General features: G+C 43.6%; 1 protein-coding gene across 3 annotated transcripts in view; it reads right to left on the bottom strand.

Moving 5' to 3' along the window:
• Positions 1-4,680: 4,680 nt before the first annotated feature.
• ETV6 (ETS variant transcription factor 6) overlaps positions 4,681-21,244 on the bottom strand; it is a 143,429-nt gene continuing 126,865 nt past the window's right edge. For all 3 annotated transcript variants that reach the window (XM_075760698.1, XM_075760706.1, XM_075760713.1), the window contains 3 exons: positions 11,336-11,478; positions 8,425-8,525; positions 4,681-5,126 (listed from right to left, as the gene is read on the bottom strand). In XM_075760698.1, coding sequence (XP_075616813.1) covers positions 5,021-5,126; positions 8,425-8,525; positions 11,336-11,478 — 350 coding nt within the window. In that variant the 3' untranslated portion in view covers positions 4,681-5,020. The remainder of the gene's footprint in view (positions 5,127-8,424; positions 8,526-11,335; positions 11,479-21,244) is intronic.

Raw genomic sequence — 21,244 nt, 5'->3', positions numbered from 1 at the left:
ACTGAAAACCAAACCAAAACAAAATGAGAACAAACAGTGAGCAAGGAGCAGCTGAGTGGATAACCCACGGATCAGCCACATTATCACGGGTTCATCCTGAGCTGTAGCTGAGATCCGAACGACATCGCCCGCCAACCAGAGAGGTCACCAGACATGGCCACCGTGCCACAGATGGGCCTCGCTGACCCGATCTGTTTGCCGTGGCGCTCACTGGCACCCACGTGGAGCAGCTCCAGGGGCCTCAGAATGCCGCAAGCACTACGAGCCCCCCTCCGCGGGAGACAAGGACTGCCGTAGTGAGTGACGGACAGCGGTGAGCGGCTCGTGCCACCTCACCTTGCTGTCTCCTGCGCACCCGGCCACTGGTGCCACCGACGTCCCCGTGCATGGCCTGGTTAGGGGTGAGGGCAGGAAAATAAGGTCCCCCTGGGCTGGAAGGGCAGCATATTAGGGGCAGCGTTTCCGGGCTGGTTTGCAAAGATGAATACTGCAGAAAAAAAACCCTCTTGCTCTCAAACTCTTTGACCTAGCCTGTTTAGCAGGATAAAAAAGATGCAAGTCATTGCATCACCTAATTTTTATTTTTATTTTCTTTCTTCTATATCCTCTCCAAGAGAAGGAAGGAGAACCAGGTACACCCATCTAGGCACTAGGGGTGTGCTCTGTTCATCTCTCAGGGCAAAGCAGCAAAGCAAATACTGCAAGGGACAGCCTTAACTTTCCAAATGATGCTTCCCAGGGAAGATCCAGGCTCTGTTCATACACATTTGGGCATGGGAAGCCTGCAGGTTTCTTTTCCTGACTGAAAACAGCTGGTATGTGCTGTAGATACTTGGATATCATAGTTCTTAAAAAGAAAGGCCCTTGTAGCAATGATTGCACCAACAAAATTTGGCATTCCCACTTTTATATTAAATTTTTTTATTGAGATGATGTAATTACAGGCATTTTAAAAATTATTTGCAACTCACTGGCCCTGAGAATAGGCTTTTTTGTTTGTTTTTGTTTTGTTACATTCATTTGATTCAGTCCCGTAACCCCACACCTTAAAAAACCAAAAAGCCATCATCAATAAAAACAGACTAGAATTTTATTTAAAAAAAAAGACCTCGAACTGATGCATTCTGGATTTGCACACGGTTGCAGTCTGGCAAAGAGAGCTGGAGGATGCATGCGTGGAGTTTGAAATCTGGGGAGGGTGGCAGCGACTTAGTGTTCACAGAAAGGGCCCCAGTAGTGTTCTTTGGATGGAGAGGCAGTCAAAAGGTTTCAAATGTAAATCAAGAAAATGTTCTGCTGTGGAACTGCAGCATGTCCTACCTGAGCGGCCTGTGGCCTGTTCAGACTTGTAGCAAGCTGATGGCAGTGAAGGTCCCACTGAACTCCACAGTGTGAAGATCCTTTGTTGGGTGTCGAGGTTGGTAGGGACCTCTGGAGGTCATCTGGTCCAACCCCCCTGCTCAAGCAGGGCCACCTAGGTCCAGCTGCCCAGGACCATGTCCAAGCGACTTTTGTGTATCTCCAAGGATAAGACTCTTTCTCCCTTTTCCCACTTTGGTGGCAAAGGCAGAGAGTTTGGCTGCTTTGCTGCTGGCAAATTCTACACTGGGAAATCAGAAATTGGGGAGGGAAGGCGGATGTCAGGGTTGGTAGAAAGACAGTCATTACCTTTGCTAGCCCAGACGGCCAGCCAAGCATCCCTGTCGCTCAGTACATTACTGCTGTGTTTGCACGCCATGGACCTGCCGTTTGGATGTGAGGTAGATGGGCACCTGTCTACTGCAGCTGCTCTAGCCCAATTTTTTTTTTTTAATTTTTTTATTTTTTTAAGTCTTAGCTGGTAAACTTGCTTCCAAGAGCAGTTCAAATCCTGCAGCTCCCACAACAGGTGGCAAGGCCCTGCAGTTCTGGCAGCTGCAGCATCACCACCCGCACCACTCACTGCTGCACCATGCCAAGTTCAAAGGCTGTTTTCATTCCAGCTAGCATCAGCCTTGAGAGAACTTCTCTGTGGGTGTGGTGGAGAAGTCTTAAGATGTCCTTTACGTGTCAACTGGAAGAGGTTCCAACAGCCACCAAATAATTTTTTTTCCCTTTGACTTAGATTCTGCAGGTGAAAGTGATTGCAGTTTTGGTAAAGGTGAACATTTCCTCTACAAAGTTGCCCCTAGAAAATTTCCCTATGGGACATGCGTGATTTCAGGATTTCTTGCTTTTTCCTGTCTTACCCAATGCTGAGGATGAACTTTCTTTGCTAGCATACACAGTGAGAGTATGGGCTTCTACTGGTGGATTGTCTCTCGTTCTCTGTATTTTGCAGTGTGCACCTTAGCCATGACAAAAATCTGTGGCTCATCAGAGCACTTTATATAGAAGGTCCCTATTGTCTTTTTTTTTCCCCATCACCATCTCGTAACAGTAGCTGCAGCAGGCAACAGAAAATAATGCAGTTATGCAAGTGGCACAGCCAGAGCAGTACAGGATATGAATCGTTCTCTGCACAAACTTGGTTTCTTTCTACCACTGAGCATCCTAAGAAACACAAGAAACCAGCAAGAGCCTTTCTTTACATTGATATGTCTGATCACACTTCACCTGTCATTCATATTCACCTCTTCACCGCAGCTCCTGAGACATGGCCGCAACTTGGGTGCCCCTGAGCAGGGTGACAGAGCAGAGTAACTCCTTGGCCCCTTGGTTTCAAGGGACCTTTGGTTTCAGGTCTGTGATCACAGAAGTCCTTCAGTGTCTCCCAGGCTCACACCTCCTGAGCTCCAAGGACTTCAGAGTCACTGCAGAGAGAGGTGACAGGTTGTCTGCCCATCTTTCTGATACACGCTCCTGCGTCTTTTCTTCGGAGGCAGAAAAACTCAAGTACGTGGTGTGCTGGGACTTGTAACATACTGACGATGATTTAATAAAAAAATGTGGCTGGGAAAAGCTGAAGGAGAGATGTATGCCCTGTCATGCCTCATCAGATACCGGCTCTGAAAAATCTCTCCTCTTCGTATGATGCCTATCTACATCCTTAACAAAGCTGTTCCTTCTACGGCCTGTGACTCAATATTAAGTCTTTTGTGAGACTGGACTATCTCTGTTTAAACTTAGGGGACACTATTCATCGTCAAGTGCCATTTTTTCCTGGATAGATTAACCCTCTTGTTAAATATGTAGTAAGATCAAATGTTGCGTTGGTTTAATAGCTGATAAAAGCTCTATCATGGGAATGTACCTTGGTTTTTGGTTGAAACAGATTAGATTAGCCCATTGATTTTTTCCATTTCTAGTATGTACGTTCCCATAAAAGAGGCTTTCTGTTTTTAATGAACTGGTGTGGATGTGCTTTCTTCCAGACACCATGTGATGCCTGCACGGTTTCTCTATACATCTTCTCCCTTTGCAAACATTGTTTCTGCTGCTAGATCTTCCTTCCATCAAAAAGACCACTGATGATGGATTGCTGGACACCTGGACACCGCAGACTTTCCTGTCATGGGAGTCCAAGCACTGTGAAATGAAAAAGGCCAGTAGTTTCTCTCGTACAGGGCATCAAGGACTGCAGAGCTTCCTGCAACCAAACTAGGCATAGCTCTTCGCCTCATGCAAAGCACCTTCGGTGCAGCAGACCAAATTGGGGGTGTAAAAAAATGGGGCACCTTGCAACTGGAACGAAACCAAAAACCAAGAAAGCAACGTGGCTGTTGGGTTTCTTTTTCTCTTGTCTTTTAAATCATGTTAAAAATGGGCAAGCTGAGACAAGCTCCCTTGATGGCAGAGCTGTGGGGTGGGGGAAGGTAGTGGGAGACATAAAAAAACCTCCAAATCCCAAAACAAAGCCAAAATCAATTACAAGATATAAGTATAGCTATTTGGTCTCTAGTTCTCTACCATCAGTTTTCAGATTGGTGAATCATCTACCTCGCCAGCAGCACAAAATGATCCTGGAGAGGTTTCTGAGTAATGCAAACCATGTGATGGGTCCCTTTGCTTTCTCCCTACGATGTAAGGAACAGTCCTTCACCTTTCACCCCAAAACTGCTAACAGGTATAAGAAACACCCCTCCCTTTTGTAATTACAGATTCTTCAGCCACTGCTTCATTACAGAAAGCTTTGAGCTGAAATCCTGCATGGTGGATATATTGTGGGGGTTACATATGTGTATATATATATACATGAAAAGTTTATATATATACACATATATACATATTTGTCCCCACTGTCCCTCCCCCCCTGCTCCATTCTATCACTTCTTTGCTAGAGGGAGGGAAAGTGTTAACATCAGTCTATTGCAGAGGTTTGTCACATTTATTTTTCTCCTCCCTGGAGCACTTAGGTGATTGGTTTTGGTCCATATTCCAGCAGTTAATAGCCACTCACAGGACTCATTGTGAGCCCAAGATATGCTGGGATGATATTCCAGCCTACACGTGAAGGGTGACTCCTCTTCATTTGACAGTTATGTGTGGTAAATTCTTTTGGTAGCTTCAACACATTTCCCAGTGGCAGCACATGGAAATTGATCCGAGCAAACTGGAACCCTTGAGCAAATCCCTTCTGTGATGCTATTGTTTTATGCAGTGTTATGTCATGAGACTTGCACAGAAAATAAGAGCGCTCTATTTCCATAGGAAAGCCTTCCAAAAAAAAAAAAAAAGCATAATCTGATGTCTTGTCCTATGTGAGATAAGGAAAGTCAAACTGCATGTTTATTAGGGAAAAAAACCCAACAAAAACCCCCAAAACTGAAACAAACCAAAAAGAAAGAAAGAACTCAAGGGAGACTTTGTAGGAACAGTGAAGTAGTGCATAAGTCCAGGCTTTCTCCCCTTTACTTTTCTGCCAGCACCACTTCTGCCTGTTAGTTTGTTTTGTTAAGGTGCTTCAGGTCCTGTGTGGTCTTCAAGCTAAGCGGCGACCCCAAGTACTGCTTCTGTGTTGTTGCTTCCCCTCCCAAACCGTGCCAGCCATCTGGGCAGATGTTTCTCCCATGGACCCACAGAGGCGGTGCACCAGTTCCCTTCAGCACTCATCTTCTTGGTATATTTGTTCATCCAGTTCCTGGGATTCAAGGTGCTCGAGGCGGTCTGTTCGGCCACTCATAATCTCATCTGGGGTCTTCATGAACCTGCAAACCAGAGAAACAAGTGGATGATTTGGGAGCTGTAGAGCTCACGGGCCTCAACATCTTTGCTGTATCGTCCCAATGCCTCAGTATTTCCCAGCTTCTCCCCAGCCTACTGGTGTCTTCCCTGCTCCATACCATGAAAGGAAACCAAAAAGTCACAGGCATTTACCCCTGCTCCTTGAAAGTCCAAATTTGAACCAAACCCATACTCTTTTCCAAAGAATGATATTTACTTCTTCTGCCCCATATTGATCGCTGTTGTCATGTACAATGATAGTATGCCATAGGTACACTCATTTATGGTGTATGGTGACAGAAACATTAAAGACCTTTATGGCTGGCATATTTCAAAGCAAAAGTACTTGCAAGTTGTGGAGAGGTAGAGGGCTACTGGTTTTTCTGCAGGCTTGTGTGTAGGTGAGTGAAGAGAATATGAAACACCAAAGGAACAGTGGTGGAAAAAAGCCAAGGACCAAGCCAGAACAAGCTCTGGGAAATAGAAAAAGCCCTGAAAGAAAAAGCTTTTGGGCTAGGGAACTGTGAGCAAAGACAGTCCCTTCCCCTGTAATTGTAGCAAGCTTAATTGTAACGAAGCAGTATCTTCTGTAAATGAACGCCATGGCTCCCAGCACTAATGTCTTGATGCAGTAAGTCTGCAGGGGGCTAGAAACAGAAACTGCCTCTGGGGAGGCATGGCAGCAGTAGGAAATGGGAAAGGACATCCACCAGCCTGCAGATCAAGTCTGCAGTCTTGATCTTTGCCAGGATGTTTTTGTGTACTACTACACAGAGATAGCACGGAAAAGCTCTGCTTTTTCTTTCTGAATTTAATGGCGTAGGAAGAGAGAGTGGCACAGGAAGGATGAAATCCTAGTTTCAACACAAACCACTTTCCTAACTCCTAAGTACTTCTGGAGAAATTAGGATGAAAGATGTTTATGCTGGAAGTGTTACAAAATTTCACAGTCTTTCATTAATGATGTACTGGCTAACATTCAGCAGTACAAAATGTGTTAATCAGAGGATCTGATTTTATTTCAGGTTGATGATACGCTCAGTATCCTTGCCCCAGTGAAAACAAAACCAACTGACAGGAGCCTTGTTACTGTCACTGACCCAGAAAAATCACTGCCAAAGCTAATAGGCAAGACTTGCCTCCTCTTCTGCCTCTGAGGTTATAAAGCTGAGGGCTTGCCGTCTGAAAAATCTGGAGTCTCTCAGCAAACGCATAGCGCAGCCTGGAACTAACCTTTTGCCACCCCTTCTAATTTTGGAAATCATGTGCACATATGCATTTAGGAAAAAAACCCCAAAACCAAAGGGCTGTGACTCACTGCTGTGTCACTCCCATTTGTATGCTGGAGAACGCTGCTGATAGAAATGGTGTTATGGTGGTGAAAAACTAGCATACAGAAGTGGTGAATCAGTCCCTGGCTACACAGTGAAAAGGCACCAAAGCCTACGGGCCAGACTGTGCCCTGATTTAAACCCCGTGCTTGTCTTGTTGATCTTGCGTGAGGATGAAATCAAAACAGAGAGTGATCCCACTGCCCTCCCTACCTTCTGTCTGCTCTGTTTCCTAAACCGTGTGGGAAATGGGCTGATGTGAACTGCACCGCAGTACTTTGGGTATTCTTTCTGGTCTGTGTTTTACGTCACATCAAGGAACTCAAAGCATGGGTATTTGTAATAGCATATGATTAAATTTTAAAAAATCAACCCAGAACTACAAGCTAATGAAGAAACAGTATCTGTGACCTCTTTTGTTATAGAAGACACTCAGGCAACCTATTAGAAATCCTTCTGACTCCATTTTACTTAAAACTCTGTACAGATATCTGCAGATGACAACCGCCTGCATGTTACTTATAAAGTCACATTTTCTATTATTTTTCTGCTTGCAAGAAGTAGCCAAGAAAGGCACGTTAATGGCTTGATTTTTTGCAGCTGTTCTTCTTTTTATCTTCAGATATAAATAGGTCTAAGAAAACAACATCAATAAGTTTTTATTGGGAATTGTGCAAAAAATGCTTTGTGTTTTTTTTCCCCCAGTTTCCGAAGGAAATGAGGTTTATACGCTCATGTTTTATGTTCCCTGGTGACCTTTGAATCTGTTGGTCAATTTTGGGCAAGCCTGACAGAGGAACTGAGGTCTTCAAGGGTATTAAGTTTCTACAGTTTTGAGAAAATAGGCAGCCTGGTTGAGAAGAGATGGACTCCTGTTTTGTTTGTGCCCCCACCGAAGGAGAGGCTTCAAGATAAGCACATTCACTATTCAGCATCATTCCCTGGGCAGCGCAGTCTTCACACAAGGCCATAGCGATCCGGGCTGCCTTGGTACGGCTGCTGCTGCTGGAGCAACCTTGTTTTAACTTTCTGCAAAAAAAATTAAAATCATGCAATTGCTTTTGCCTGTGATTCCTTCTTCCTTTCACTCTCCTTCCCCCATCTAAGTCTCCTTCTAAGAGCTGACATAAACAAGACGTTCCACAGAAACCTTTTCAGCTGTAGATAGTTTGAGTGCTAATGCAGTTCTGTTAGCTATTTAAGAAAACAAACTCCAAGACTGCCTTCCTATTGATATCATTTCCAAGCACATTACTAGATCCAGACCACTGACATCAAAGCAGTCTTTGGTCTGAGTTCAGTGTTTTGTGGGTCAGACGTACGCACCAGGATTCACTCATCTTGTCTGAAGGGAACTGGAGCACTCTTGCTCCCTGCCAGCCGCACTCAAATTTGTATAGGTAACTCCCTGCTTTAACACTGTTTCGGGTACTATTTCCTAAATTCTTGGTTGTATCATCCAAACCGACATATTAGGTTTTATGAACAGCTACTTGCAGGTGCCTCTCTTCCTTGAAGGCAGCAACCACTGCAGACATGGTCATCAGCACTTCTTGTCTGTGGTGCTGGTGCACTTGAGGAAACATCTGATCCCTGCTTAGCTTTCACTGGCAGCTGTGTTCAAGAAGTGAATTTGAAGTGGGTTTTCCAGCAGTTTGGCTGAGACTATGAATCATTTAGCTAAGGTCTTAAACAATGGTGCAGCCTGCTTCAAGTGAGTGAAAAGAATTCTATTGACTCCACTGATCATTGAAACAGGCCCATATTTTTGTAAATTGGTGCAGTTGCGTTGAAAGCTGGGAAGCACTGGTCTAGACAGCTTTTACAAATACATGCCCATTGTCACTTGTGTTATAGCAGTGGCAATGAAGTATCCCGCACACAATTCCATCCTCCATCTTCAAAAACTAATTGTCTGTAGAAAGGAATGGCAAAGAAAAGAAAAAATTACCTGAACAAAAGCCTTTGTCCTGGCTCCTTCCGGATAATATTTAGTTTGTAGTAGTGGCGTAGGGCTCTGGACATTTTCTCATAAGTCATATTTGTTCTGTTCTGTTTTTTTTCAAAAGAAAAAGGAAAATCGTGATGAGATGATTCATTAAAACCTTCCTAAGCCCCAAAAGGAGCTGCAGAACTATCACAGCTAGCTAAAGTAACCAAGTCAGCTCAAGAAATTACATGTTCCACACTTCTGCTGTTTGCAGGCCCATCCTGCCCCTCCAGCCCTCATCACTGAATTTTTATGGGTCTCTCTTCATTCAGGGCAATTTAAGCAAGAAAGTCTAACAGAAATTCCAAGTGAGGTTTTTCTACAGTTTCTTGGATCACAGATAACAAAAGCCTTCATTGACCACAAGAGGAGACATTAGATGGAGGGAGATGCTCATGCCAAGTGGGATGTGACAGGCCTGTTCTTAATGAAACCACCTTTTCCAAAAATGTAAGAACAGTGGCTAATGACTGAATCTGTCAGCAATCTCTGCTAAGAGCGCTGTTCGTCTGGGATTCCCCTCCATTAACTAGTTAATGCTTACAGAGGACTGTGGAGATTGAGAGCCTGTTTCTCCTCGTTATACATGTGTAAATCAAGAAGTCCATTAGGTTGTACATCTGCTTCTGTAACAGAGCCTCTCCTTCACTTTGGGAGCTGCTGACCCCAAAGGCCATAGCCAGAGCACTGTGGGGTGACTGAGGTATGGCCCTGCTGAAGCTGAGTGTCACAAGGCAGAAGTGATGGGCACTGGCAGAGCTGTATGTGGGCAGACCCCATAGTACTGACTTGGATAGCAGGATCAGTCCCTTAGGCTATGTCTACATGAAGAGCATTTTTCTGATACGAGGAGCACTGGTTACTATGCTGGCAAAGAAACTCCCAACAGAGAGGTAACTATACCGGCAAACCCGTGTTTGCATGAGCATAAAGCATCCGCCTTGCCATGGGCAAAACACACAAAACTAGTAGAAGCATAGGCCTCTGTAGGCCTCCATGTTAGGAGTTTGGCGTGGCACAGCTCTGTCAGTCCAAGATCAGGCAGAAGTCTGTAGTGTTGACCTGGTTTTATCAAATGAGACTGATCCGCCTGTTTAAAAAGCCCCCTAAGAGCACACCTCCTCTGTTTGCCCTGACTGCAAGAGCTCTGCTAAGTGAGGCTACATAAAGAGCTCCTGTGGCATTTAAACACTAACGACGACAATGTTTTCCCTGCAAAATCTAGACTCTGCTCACTGGGAAGGCCCCTGAAATACCACGTGTGCTTTTTTCCATTTCTTACATGCTAAAAGGCCACTGTGTTTCCCAAGTGGCTAGTGGTCTGAAGTAGCTTCAGTTTCCGACACCCAACATGAGACATGATGGCAGAGCCTGATCATTAGCACAGGGGTGGGGTAAGGGCAGAACTCTCCATTCTCATCGTTGCAGCCCAAGACTTCTAAGACAGATGTTCTTGTAAGCCATGAGTCACATGAGAAAATCCCAACCTTATCAAGATTATAGGCTACATATATACAAAATCACAGAATAGTTAAGGTTGGAAGGCACCTCTGGACATCACCTAGTCCAGTCCCACTGCTCAAAGCAGGGTCAACCAGAGATGGTTGCTCAGGACTGTGTCCAGCTGGGTTTTGAACATCTCTAAGAATGGAGATTCCAGAGTCTCCTCTGGGCAACCTGCTCTAGTGTCTGAGCACCTTCCTAGTAAAAAAAGTGCCACACCTCGGGTCTCATGGAAGGTAATGAGGGGAAATGTAAAGTCCCATACCTCCCCAGGTCATTCCTTCCCAGGTGGGGGACTTTTCATTGCCCCTTGTTAGGTTTCATGAAATTCCTGTTAGCCCGTTTCTCCACCATGTGCAGGTCCCTCTGGATGGCAGCACAACCCTCTGGTGTATCAGCCACTCCACCCAGTTTTGTATTGTCTGAGAACTTGCTGAGGGTGAGCTTTGTCCCGTCATCCAGGTCATTAATGAACATGGCCCCACAATCGATCCCTGAGGTAACACCACTGGTGACTGTATTTTGTGCCATTGATCACAATCTTTTCAGCCCAGCAGTTCAGCCAGTTTTCAGTCTACCTTACCATATTCTTGTCTAGGACATACTTAATTAGTTTGTCTATGAGGATATTATGGGAAACAGTCTCAAAAGCCATTCCAAAGTCAAGATAAGCTACATCCACTGTTCTCCCTGCATCCACTGAGCAAATAATTTCATCGTACATGGATATCAGGGTGGTCAAGCATGATTTCCTTTTCATAAATCCATGCTCACTACTCAGCTACTCATATGAATATACTCATATGCATATACTCATATAGCTGTATCTATACATACTCAGCCCCAAACTGCAAAAATCAGTAACTACTTTCCAGAGAATAGAGCAGAATTACCCTCTAAAAAAGAAATATATAAACCTGCAGCATTTGGTGTCTGTCAGAGGACAGCATGTGAAATCCAAATGTTGGTGCAGACAGGTACACAGACAGAACGCTCCTGCCAAGATCTAGTATACAGCTGCTTACAGACCACATCTAACCAGAACATCCTTAGCATCAGGTTTCAGGAAGGAATGAGATGCCTTGAGAGAGCAGGACCGTTAATTGTTGCACTCCTTGTAATTTTATAATTAAGTGCATTTGTAACTAAATGCCTTAAACCAAATGAACAGGTTCTCTATATGAAGGATAGATTTTAGTGCTTGAGGCTGGATGATTTATATTTCTAATGTGTGTAGAATGAAAGACTACAACTTTCCAGCAGTAGATAATATGCACATGCTTTCTTCCTTTTCACCCTGTTTATAAGTGAATCCTGTGATGTTACAAGAGGTAAGTGCCGTAGAAGGAAAATTGCACTGCTTTCTTACCTTGTGGTTTCCCCACAGCCGGGCCAGCCCGTTGGGATCCACTATCCGAAATATTTTGGATTCCTTATCTTCCCATCGGATGAAATTTTCGTACCGGCTGTCAGAAAGCAGCTGATAGACATAATCCCAAAGCAACCTACAATCTGTGAAGAGAGCAGCAAGAAAATATTGACTTTTTTTCCTTGGGATTAATTCTGGAAACTTTTGTGTGGATGTATAGTGAAAGGACAGTTGGGATTAGGGCTGAAACAGCTGCTGTAATCTGAAATGCAAATGGCTTGGTTGGAATCGATTGATGTTTGCAAAATGTACTGGAATACACAGCCTCTTCTGATGCGTCATAGTCCTTCTGACACTGACTGAGCATCTTTATCACATTAAAAGCGGCATGAGGTGACCTGCTGATCTTAGTTATGTGTTTATTGTTGTACTGATGTGCATGAAACTACCACTGTTGGCCCTGACACTGTTGCTGGCTGTTTCAGTGGGGAAATCAAGAATCCTGCAACCTGCTCTCCAGTCCCTTATCTGTGCTAACAATGAGGGGTCTGAAGCATGGCAATGTTACAGCTTTCCTTTGTATACTCCATGATATAAACCTGACACCTTCTACCATTTTTTAATTTGCTTTCTGTTTTATTTTTTAAGGTTCCTGAAAAAAAACCCCAAGTATTATAATTACTTGAGTGCTATTGAGAGGTTAAATACTTTCTATTTGGATAATTGAATTCAAATTTCCTCTTGGCAAACACTCCTTAGGTCGCTAATTAAAGGTCTAACAGATACTTAGGTTTTAGTTTAGTGTTTTTCAGTTTCATGGAGGTCTCTTGAGACCGGGGAAGCCAAGAGCTGAGCTGCTCCTACTTCCTGCTTGCAATGTGTGTGTGCGTGCAGCACAGCATAGTAACTGGCAGCTATGAAATATGGAAAGCAAATTGCACAGAGCTGGGGGTTCTGCTGCTGTCAGAAACAACAGGGATTTTATAGCTCAACTGTCCAGATCCCTCTGATGGCCATATAGTTGCATTCTATTTTGAATGCGTAACAACCTCTTGAGAGATGGCTTGTTAGAGTGGTTAAAGGGCAGGTAAGGCACCTAGCTTCTAGGTGCTAAAATGGATCCTTGTCACCCTGTCTTTCTATTCCTGTCTGTCTGGGGTTGGTACATGGTACAATGGGGATGATGACATGTTCAGTATGAGAATATAAAACGCTTTTTGAAAAGGGATGTGAATAACACATTTAATTAGCACACCTGAAATGGTTAGATATTAACATTATTGATGGTATTTCCCATTTTCAAACTGTGAAGAATATCTCTGAAACCTGTACTGTCTCTAAAATCAGAGCTTAGTTTGCCAGTGCCCTTACTATAGACTCTCCTTACCAGTCCTACGGAGAACAAAGCAGTGTGTTTTGAAAATACGACATGTAGCAAAAATTGCAGGTTTCCATTCTAGCTGAACCTACCCTGATGGTCACCTCATCCGTCACATCTACAAGAGGAGGAATGTGAAAGGAAAGAGGCAGTCCGATTTTTTTGGTTGGAAAACCTTGTTTTCACTAACATTTTTCACAGAAAAACGTCCATTCCCATTTTAATTTTTTCTGAGGTTTAATTTAAAAAATGAAACCAATTTCCATTTTTCATTCATGGATGTGAATGTTGTTTAGTGATAGCTTCCACCCTCTCACCCAGAATAAGGTACCTGCAGCTAGGACCAGGACAGAAAGTAATAATTCTCCGCATGCATTTGCCAATGACCAGCCTTGATGGGTCCCTTCTTGGCACACAGACAGAGAGAAGCCTTCCTGCCCCTGCCCAGCCGCTTACCCCACGGCTGCAGATACCAAGCAGGTAGCTGGCTGCAATTAAATGCTGCAATGCCAAATGCTGCTGCAGCGAAGCCCTTCTGCGGCTCTGGACACAAGTGATTTCCCCTGGATTGTGCAGGAGGGCTGCAGGAGAGCGTGAAATCGAAAGTCGCAGGCTACCACTTTAATTTCTATCATCTTTCCTCTCACAAATTCACAAAATCCAGTTCTTCCATCACCTTTCCGTCAATAATTTTTCACACACACACTTAGTCTCTTAGACATCCACGTATTAGGAAAAAACCTTCTTTTCTAGACTTCATTTATAAGGAATAAGGGAAGGGAGATTATATTGCTCTACTGGTTTGTGCCTTTTAACAATGTGGGAGGTGCTCAGATAATAGGGTAGTAAGGGCCACGTAAGTGGTTCCTTGCTACACGTGCAATTAATTCCTGAACTCTTTCAATGACAGGCTGTACAGAAAATGATTTTTTAGTGCAAGAATCTTAATTAAAAAACAAAACAAATTAACAGCCTTTTTTTATTTTCCTTTTCCTTCGATTACCCTAGCTCTGACTCGCCAGGGCATATTTTACCAGTTGATCAGAGCTGGTAATGCTGCTACATTCCAAAAACTACCATTTTTTTTCATCATCCTGTGTAATCTGTGATAACTTTAACAAGAAAACCTACATAGCCTACGTCAACAATTCATGTTGAATTCACTGTTTTCCATCAGCGTTTCCCAAAGATCTCTATGCTTGCTTTCTGTCTAGTCCTTCATTAAAATCACTGTGAAGGTGATATGATTGTCTAGGTCAGCGGTGAATCATTCACCATGATCATCAGTGGGCAGTACTGGGCTAAACACCCATGGTGGGCTCAGGCTGGCCCCACCTCATCTGCAGGAGAGGTCTGTCTTGGTGGAAAGAGTTTCAAATTGGAAAACGTTCACTTAGCCCATACTCGTCAAGGAAAAAAAAAGACACTTTTTGGCCAAGGCAGGAATTTATTAGAAATCTGAGGGACAAGAGGAAGGACATGTGGGCCTGTTGTTGAACCAGCACTTTCCGACTGTGCTGGAAGTTTGCTGAGGTGGTTGGTTGGTGTACGGCCCCATTGGGAGAGCGCTGCAGGAATTCGGTGTCCCAGTGTCAGTCATTTGGTTTTGCTTGTGCCACTACTGCTAGTCCTGCAAGGAGAGGCCATCCTTGGGGTCAGCTGGAGGGATGGCGCTCCCACAGAGGCAACTCAATGTCAGGCTCTGTCATATTCTTGAACGTGCAGACCAGGGCATACACCCTCCAATTATAGTAACTTAGAGCTAATATTTACAGTTCTGCAGAGATATGATTTACCCTAAACTTTACTTTCACCTCATTATTTGCAATATGCTGTTATTTTTAATCAGCAGTATACTTCCATAGCTATGCTCTAGAAAACTTCCAAGTGTATAAATACAGCTCTCACTGATGGGGATGGCAGACCCTTAGTATTGCCTCTACAGTGGCCCCTGGAAGAGTTTCAAGGAGCTGAGGGCTCCTTGACAGATGACTGGAATTGCACATGCAATGTGCATCGCACTGTGCCAGGGCTGCACGTTCACCTCAGTGTGGCTAGCAAGTAAATTCCAGCCGAACCTAATGGCTTTGATTATTTTCCATTGGCTGTCATTACTTTACCCCCACACATCCCCAGCCCCCACCCCCATACAGCCCTCCTCCTTCACAAAACCAAGAAAGCACAAACAAATTCAGCCCAAAATGTCTGGGTGGCACATTATTGGACTGACAACAGAGCTTCAGACTGAGAAGAGGTAGGATTCAAGTGCAGATTTGTTTTTTGTTGTTCACTTTATTTTTAGAATGGATTCAGGCTAAGCTTGAATATAAATATTTCTCAAATGAGAAGAACTCAGATCTACATCTTGAGATCTTCACAAGAAAAGTCCCAAGTGATCAAGGGCCCCATCCCATATTCTAAACTGACTGAGCTGCTCAGACTTGCAGAGGTATTTACTAGGCTGGTGGAATTTGCAAAAAACCCCAACCACCCAAGTATCTTAGACCTCTAAATCTCTGTTTGCTTCCACAATAAAACTGAAAATTCTTGAAAATTCTGCTTGGCTCCTACAACCACTTAAAAACTCATCTTCAAAAGCTACACTTGTCTATCAGCAAATTTAGATATGTGACTGAGTTGCAATAATTTAATGAACTGGCATGCATCAATGCAACTGAGGCAACTGTGTCTCAAGCCACTGCAAATAGGAAATAAAAAACATTAGCTTTAAACACCAGTAGAAAAGATTTAGGCTCATTGCATTTCCTCTCACCTCTGCTGAGAGCTACGAGCGTACACACTGTTAGTTATCATGGACCATCTGATGCTTGGCAGCACAGTTTAGTTAAATGCATGAACTCTGTTTGCAGAGTACCTAAATCAGCTTTCCTTCTTTGAAGTTTCACATGGGACACCTTTAGGAATTTGAGCATAGGCACTCAGGTTTTTTTTTTTTGTTGTTGTTTAATCACAAATGATTTACACCCTGGGTATCTTTCTCCACAGACTGCACGGTAAAAACCCATGAGGTACTGGAGGGGTGTCCTTGACTGACAGAGGAGCAGGAACTAAATAATCTACCTTTATTAGGCCAGTAGACATCATCTTTAATAGGACAATAGAAACTACAGGTCAAAGACTAGCTGATAACTCTTAGTGAGTATAATGAATTTGGAGTATAGCAGAGCCCACCTGGAGTAAACTGCAGCCTATGAAACTGGTGAAAACCCAAGAAGAGGCAATGCTAGAAAATGCTACTAAAAGGAGCTTCTCCACTGTGGAAAGAGACACTTCCACAGAAGGCTGGTGAAGACAATACAGAAAGCAGCATCCTCTGGGAAGATCAAAACTGTTACATGTATTTTCAGGAAGGATGGAGAAACTGATAGAGGGACTTGTATGTGGATGGTTGTTTTGTAAGAGTAAATCATTTGTTTGAGCAAAGTCTGGACGGTGTGAATGACTCCATGAAGACTAAATCACTTCCTTGGCTGTCAGAAGGCCTCTAAAGGAGCAGTCACATGGGAGAACTCTCCACAGGGAGACTGTGCTGGCTAGTGAGTGATGGCAAAAAAGCATACAGATGTTGCTGAGACCCAGCAAGTTTAAAAGTGTGGGAGATTCAATGGGGGAGTTGAGTCAGGTCTGGTACCTAAATTGTTTGGGCATGCTGCAATTTCCTGCCTTTTGGTTAAAATAAGCTTACTTGGAAAGCAACTATGTCTCTGTATCACAAGGAAACATCATTTCCCCCTAACATATACATGTATTTTTTTTTCTTTAAGTGAACTCAGATGGTTGAATTTTGTACAATTGAAAGGTAAAGGGATTGAGCTGTGGAGAGAGCTGGGACTGAGAGGCTTTAAGGCTATGCGGTATCAAACACCCTAGCCAAAGTGGAAAGGTGGTGAACGGCCCCCAGCAACATGGCAGGGCTCCTGAAAGCTGGCATTTCCACATCCCACCATTTTCTCAGCTGTACTGCTGGGCAAGACTGAACTATGTAATTAGCTGGGAATTAGGGTAAACTGTACCTTCAAATGGAGAGGCATGGCTACAACTTTCTTCCTGCAGTTAATGTTTCTAGAGGGATTTTTATAGTTATGCACAAGGCAGTGATAAGGTGTAGGGTACTTAGCTGGCTCTCAAAATGTCCCCCATAAGCACTGCCCTACATGTGCAAGAGGCAGGAGTTTCACATTCCTGCTAATAACAGCCATTTATTGTACAGTCCCGAGGTCAGCAGAGCTAGAGTAAAGAAAACCTTGGGGGCTGCCTGCCCACTCAGACTCCTGGCTGCTGCTTGGCTGCCAGGGTTGACGCTAGGCACAAGAAAAATAGGCAGCTGCACAGCCCTGGAGAGGGTGGGGGAGAGGAGACAGAGCACTTGGGCTTTGAGAAGTAGGAAGAAATCTCTCCCATGAACAGCAGTTGCTGGCTTTAAACCCCATGAATAGCAGCAAGCTTGCCTCCTCACTCTAGTTTTAACCCCTCCTTTCATGTGGCAGAGGTGCCCAACCACAGCCACTCCTCCTTGGCATCATGAAACTCAATTTCTCTTCTCTGGCTGAAAAGCTCTGTTCACTGCCCACACTTACAGCACTGCTTCGGTAATGTTACAAAAGAGGGGAGACTGTAATATTGTCATTAAGAATCCCTTGTGACAGTCAAACAGACTGGAAGCGTGGAATAGAGTGGAAGCATGTATTATAGATTCTTCATTTCAAATATCCTTTAAGTCTATAGGCACAGTCTTCCAAATATACACCTAAAGGAAAACTGGCATATAAATTCTTCCTAATGGCTATAGGATAGTACTACATATGTCCCTCAGAATTGAAATACCACCTCAGAATGATCTATACATTAAACATTATCATCGACCTTAGGTTCCTAGTATTTTGACACTTGTTCAGCCATTTGGATGACTTCTCAGTATCATTTGGCCAAGGTAGTCCTGACGTTGCAGTAGTGAGAGGTCTTACATCTGTGCTCCCTAAGACTAAATATCACTGTTAACAGTATAGGCATATACATGCTAAAGATCTCTTTTGTTGAGAATATAAAATTCCCCTGCACTGCAATACTTCCTATAACGCACACTGCATCTGAGACCCCTGTTGTTTAAGTGAGGCTCATGGTGCAGAGGCAGAGCCGGCCCTCTTCATGAATCAACTACGAAAATCCTCTCTCAACCACAGAAATGTTTTGCGAGACCCACCCACATCTTGCACTAAAGATCATTATATAAAATGCATTCAGTCTGGCCAATGACTGACTTGGAAACTAACATGGCTTCACAGAGGAAGAGATCGTGCCAAAGTAACGTTGTCATACTCCCTCTGACATCAGCTGAGGCCTTACCCCTTGCTGAGTAGGTTAGCCTAAAATTTCTCCAGCGTGATATCATTTGACTGAAATGGTTCTGTGATTTCTACCAGCTGAAGAGCTCTCCCAAGCTCAGGCCCCTTTATTTTACAAGGTGATTTGTGCTTCAGCTGCATTTGTTCACAGTGAAGCAAACAATGGCTGTTCACAACTGAGACTAATGAACAGAACTTCTCTAGAAGTTTTCTGGTACTCCGGTTTCCATAAGCACACCTGAAATGTGGTTAGGATAGCTAATGTGGTGATGCTTATGGTATCAAAATGATGAACTGGTAAAATTCAGCTGGCCATAGCTGCTGCGAGAAGAAGGTCCTGATCTCCCTTCCTCCTGCTGCTTACCTAGTGTTGGCTCTGTTGTTAGATTTCTCCATGAACTGACTTAAATCACTTAACAGAAGAAAACAAACCCTGTGAAAAACGCCAGCCAGCTTTCTGCTGAGAGCTTCATCTGCGAGCAGGAAGATCTAGTGAATGCTAAAGCCAGTACAAAGAAGGTGGCAAGACGACACTGGCAGAGTACGCAAGGGTGGGGAGGGAAGAGGGAGAGGCCCAGGGGGTCCTGCAGACCTTCAGCTTACTCTCTGTGATCATCCCCCTTGCTTTAGAAGGTCAGTAAGTCTCTGAGAAGACAACAGTACTTTGGGGCTGCTGGATTTGTTTAAACTGTAGCTAGAACCAAGAAATTACAAAGGTTAATGGCTGTTCACTGGTATGGAAAATAAAAAAGACTGGGAGAGAACTCCTAAGTCCTGACTTGATTTAGGCTTGCCATAGAGATGAGCTCTAATTGCATTTTAACCACATCCTAAACTGTGCAACATATAGAGCTTTCTGGACAAGTCAAATGGACCTTCAGGCTATCTAACTGGTGCATGAAGTTAATCAGGCTGGCTGATACTGTAATGTGTTTCAGGAGTATGGTGAGAGCTACTCAGTGTACTTGCTCTCATCACATAAATGGAGAGGGAGGAAAAATAGAAGTGGTGCAAAGGAGAGGAAAGACATATGGCTGGTCCTTATCAAATCACCACCTGTATTCTTGCTGTAAACATCTTCCATAGCAAAAAATATAAATAAATAAAAAGGGAAACCAAAAGACAGCACACTGAGAAAGACAGACATGCTACAGTAGGATTACTGCTGTTTTGAGACACAATCTAGCCTCAACATCTACCTAATTCCATGACATTTCAGCAGACAAAACTACAAGAAAAAAGTAACCAAGTCTCATGATTAAGGGGTTAAATGGCTCTGAGGACTGGAGGAGCATTGATCCTGAGATGGAGCCAGCTTGTTCATCCCTAGATGGTAATCCATGTCCACGTTACTGAGGAAAAAGAGTTTTCTTTCCGTGAATGTTGGCTGCTGTTGGAAGCAGGATGGTAAGCTGGTACAGTAAAGCCAATGTTTCTATGTGGAGAAACCTCCTGACAGACAACTGTTTGTTCAGCTCAGTAAATGCAAGCTGGGGCTGAGGAAAGAGGTTGCCAGATCACATAATACAACAGTTGTATGTTGCTTCTGTCTTGTACCCAAACCCCGAGTGGGAGATCAAGCAGGAGGAGAGCAGAAACCCGAGACTGTCATGCTGCAAACAGTTGTGCTGTGAGGTTGTAAAAGTAACACAGCAAGACGAGGCCAAGCTCTGTCTTTGGCAATAAAAATGTGTAAGGGGAAGGAACATTGAAAAGGTTCATATCCCTCATATGGTTGTAGAAAAGAGCACTCAAATCACAAAGCACATGTAATGGATGGGCCAGAGACAGTTTGATAGATGAAGACTTTGCAAGCTAAAGTATGTTGTATTAAAAAATGTCTTTTTTTTTTACCCCCTGTCCTGTTCTCCCACTCCATCCCCCCATCCCCACCAAACAGACAGGTATTTCCAGTATCAGCTTCAAGTGCTGTTCTTTTCTTGCTCCACTACTATGGTAGAAAGCAGTCTTCCATTTATCTTGCTAAAGAAACCTGCTCTGATCCTCCTGTGTCTTTTCCTCACCTTTATTGCTCATGAAGGGCAATGACTAGGAAAAGGGAAAGAAATTCGACCTCTGCCTGATCATGTGCACATCCTACAAACACCTCACAACCACCTTGACATCAGAACACTGGCCAAACGCTTTAGTGATGGGAATTTAAGAATTAAGGACGAAGCTTCATCTTCTGAATTCTACTTTAGAGAAGCAAGCAAAAGCAAGAATGACTTAACTACAGTAAAGTAGTTCTCAACAAGAGTACTAATTTTTGACCTCACAATGTGAGAATCCCCAGTACTTCTGTCACAAGCTCAGTTCACCCTCAGGTTTCGTCTTCTGAGGTATCTGAGCTGTTTTCGTTCTTTGCAACAGCAGTAAATCATTGTTTGTAGAGACTGCTGCCCAAGAACCTCACTTCTGTGCTCCATCAGAAAGCCCAAAGCTTTTTCAGAGGCGTGAGTTCTTTATATCTGCAGTTTACAAGTTCAAAGGCATGCATTTGAATTAACATAAACTGATGAAAATTTTGTATGCCATTGTAACTGATTAGTATTAAAACCAGATTTAAACAGGCCTGTCTCTGAAGAGAGTGTAGTGTCAACAATGTCAACACTACAGTGTACTTTCCTGTTTAAGTAAGAGGGTTCAAAGTGATGCAAGTTTGCTTTGTGGAAGAAAATCTGAATTAACGACACAACTCTAGCCTGAAGAAAATGTGCAATATACAGGGAAAATAAGGGGCATGTTTTCATTAAAAGGCAAGTTTCTTAAAAAAGTGTTTAACATCCTGCTGACCCCAACGGAGGCTGAGGGTACTCTGAACCCACTTACCACATCTGTCTAGCCATGGCATGCAGATGCTGCAGTACAGTAATGAGCAGGATGAAATCTAAATGACTGAACTTTCATATGGCTTGGTCAGTCCTGGCTTCTGAGTGGACCTGAACAAGCCCTGATTGCAATTTCTGCTCCTGTAACTGCAGTAAGAATGGAGGTAGCAGTAAAGCAAGACACTTTGCAGAAAATCTGCAACCACCTATTCAAGCTATTGCTATTCAGCTATTGCTTGAGTCTCATTAGTTAAACTGGCAGGGAAGGCACACTTTCATGCTGAAATTAATTGTTAATGCCATGTTAAGATGACTCTCAAGGTTATAATGAAAACTT

This window comes from Balearica regulorum, chromosome 1 (genome assembly GCF_011004875.1).
Source record: "Balearica regulorum gibbericeps isolate bBalReg1 chromosome 1, bBalReg1.pri, whole genome shotgun sequence".
Classification (NCBI taxonomy): Eukaryota; Metazoa; Chordata; class Aves; order Gruiformes; family Gruidae; genus Balearica; species Balearica regulorum.
The sequence above is the reverse complement of the archived record's forward strand: the minus strand, read 5'-3'. Positions and strand labels throughout refer to the sequence as shown.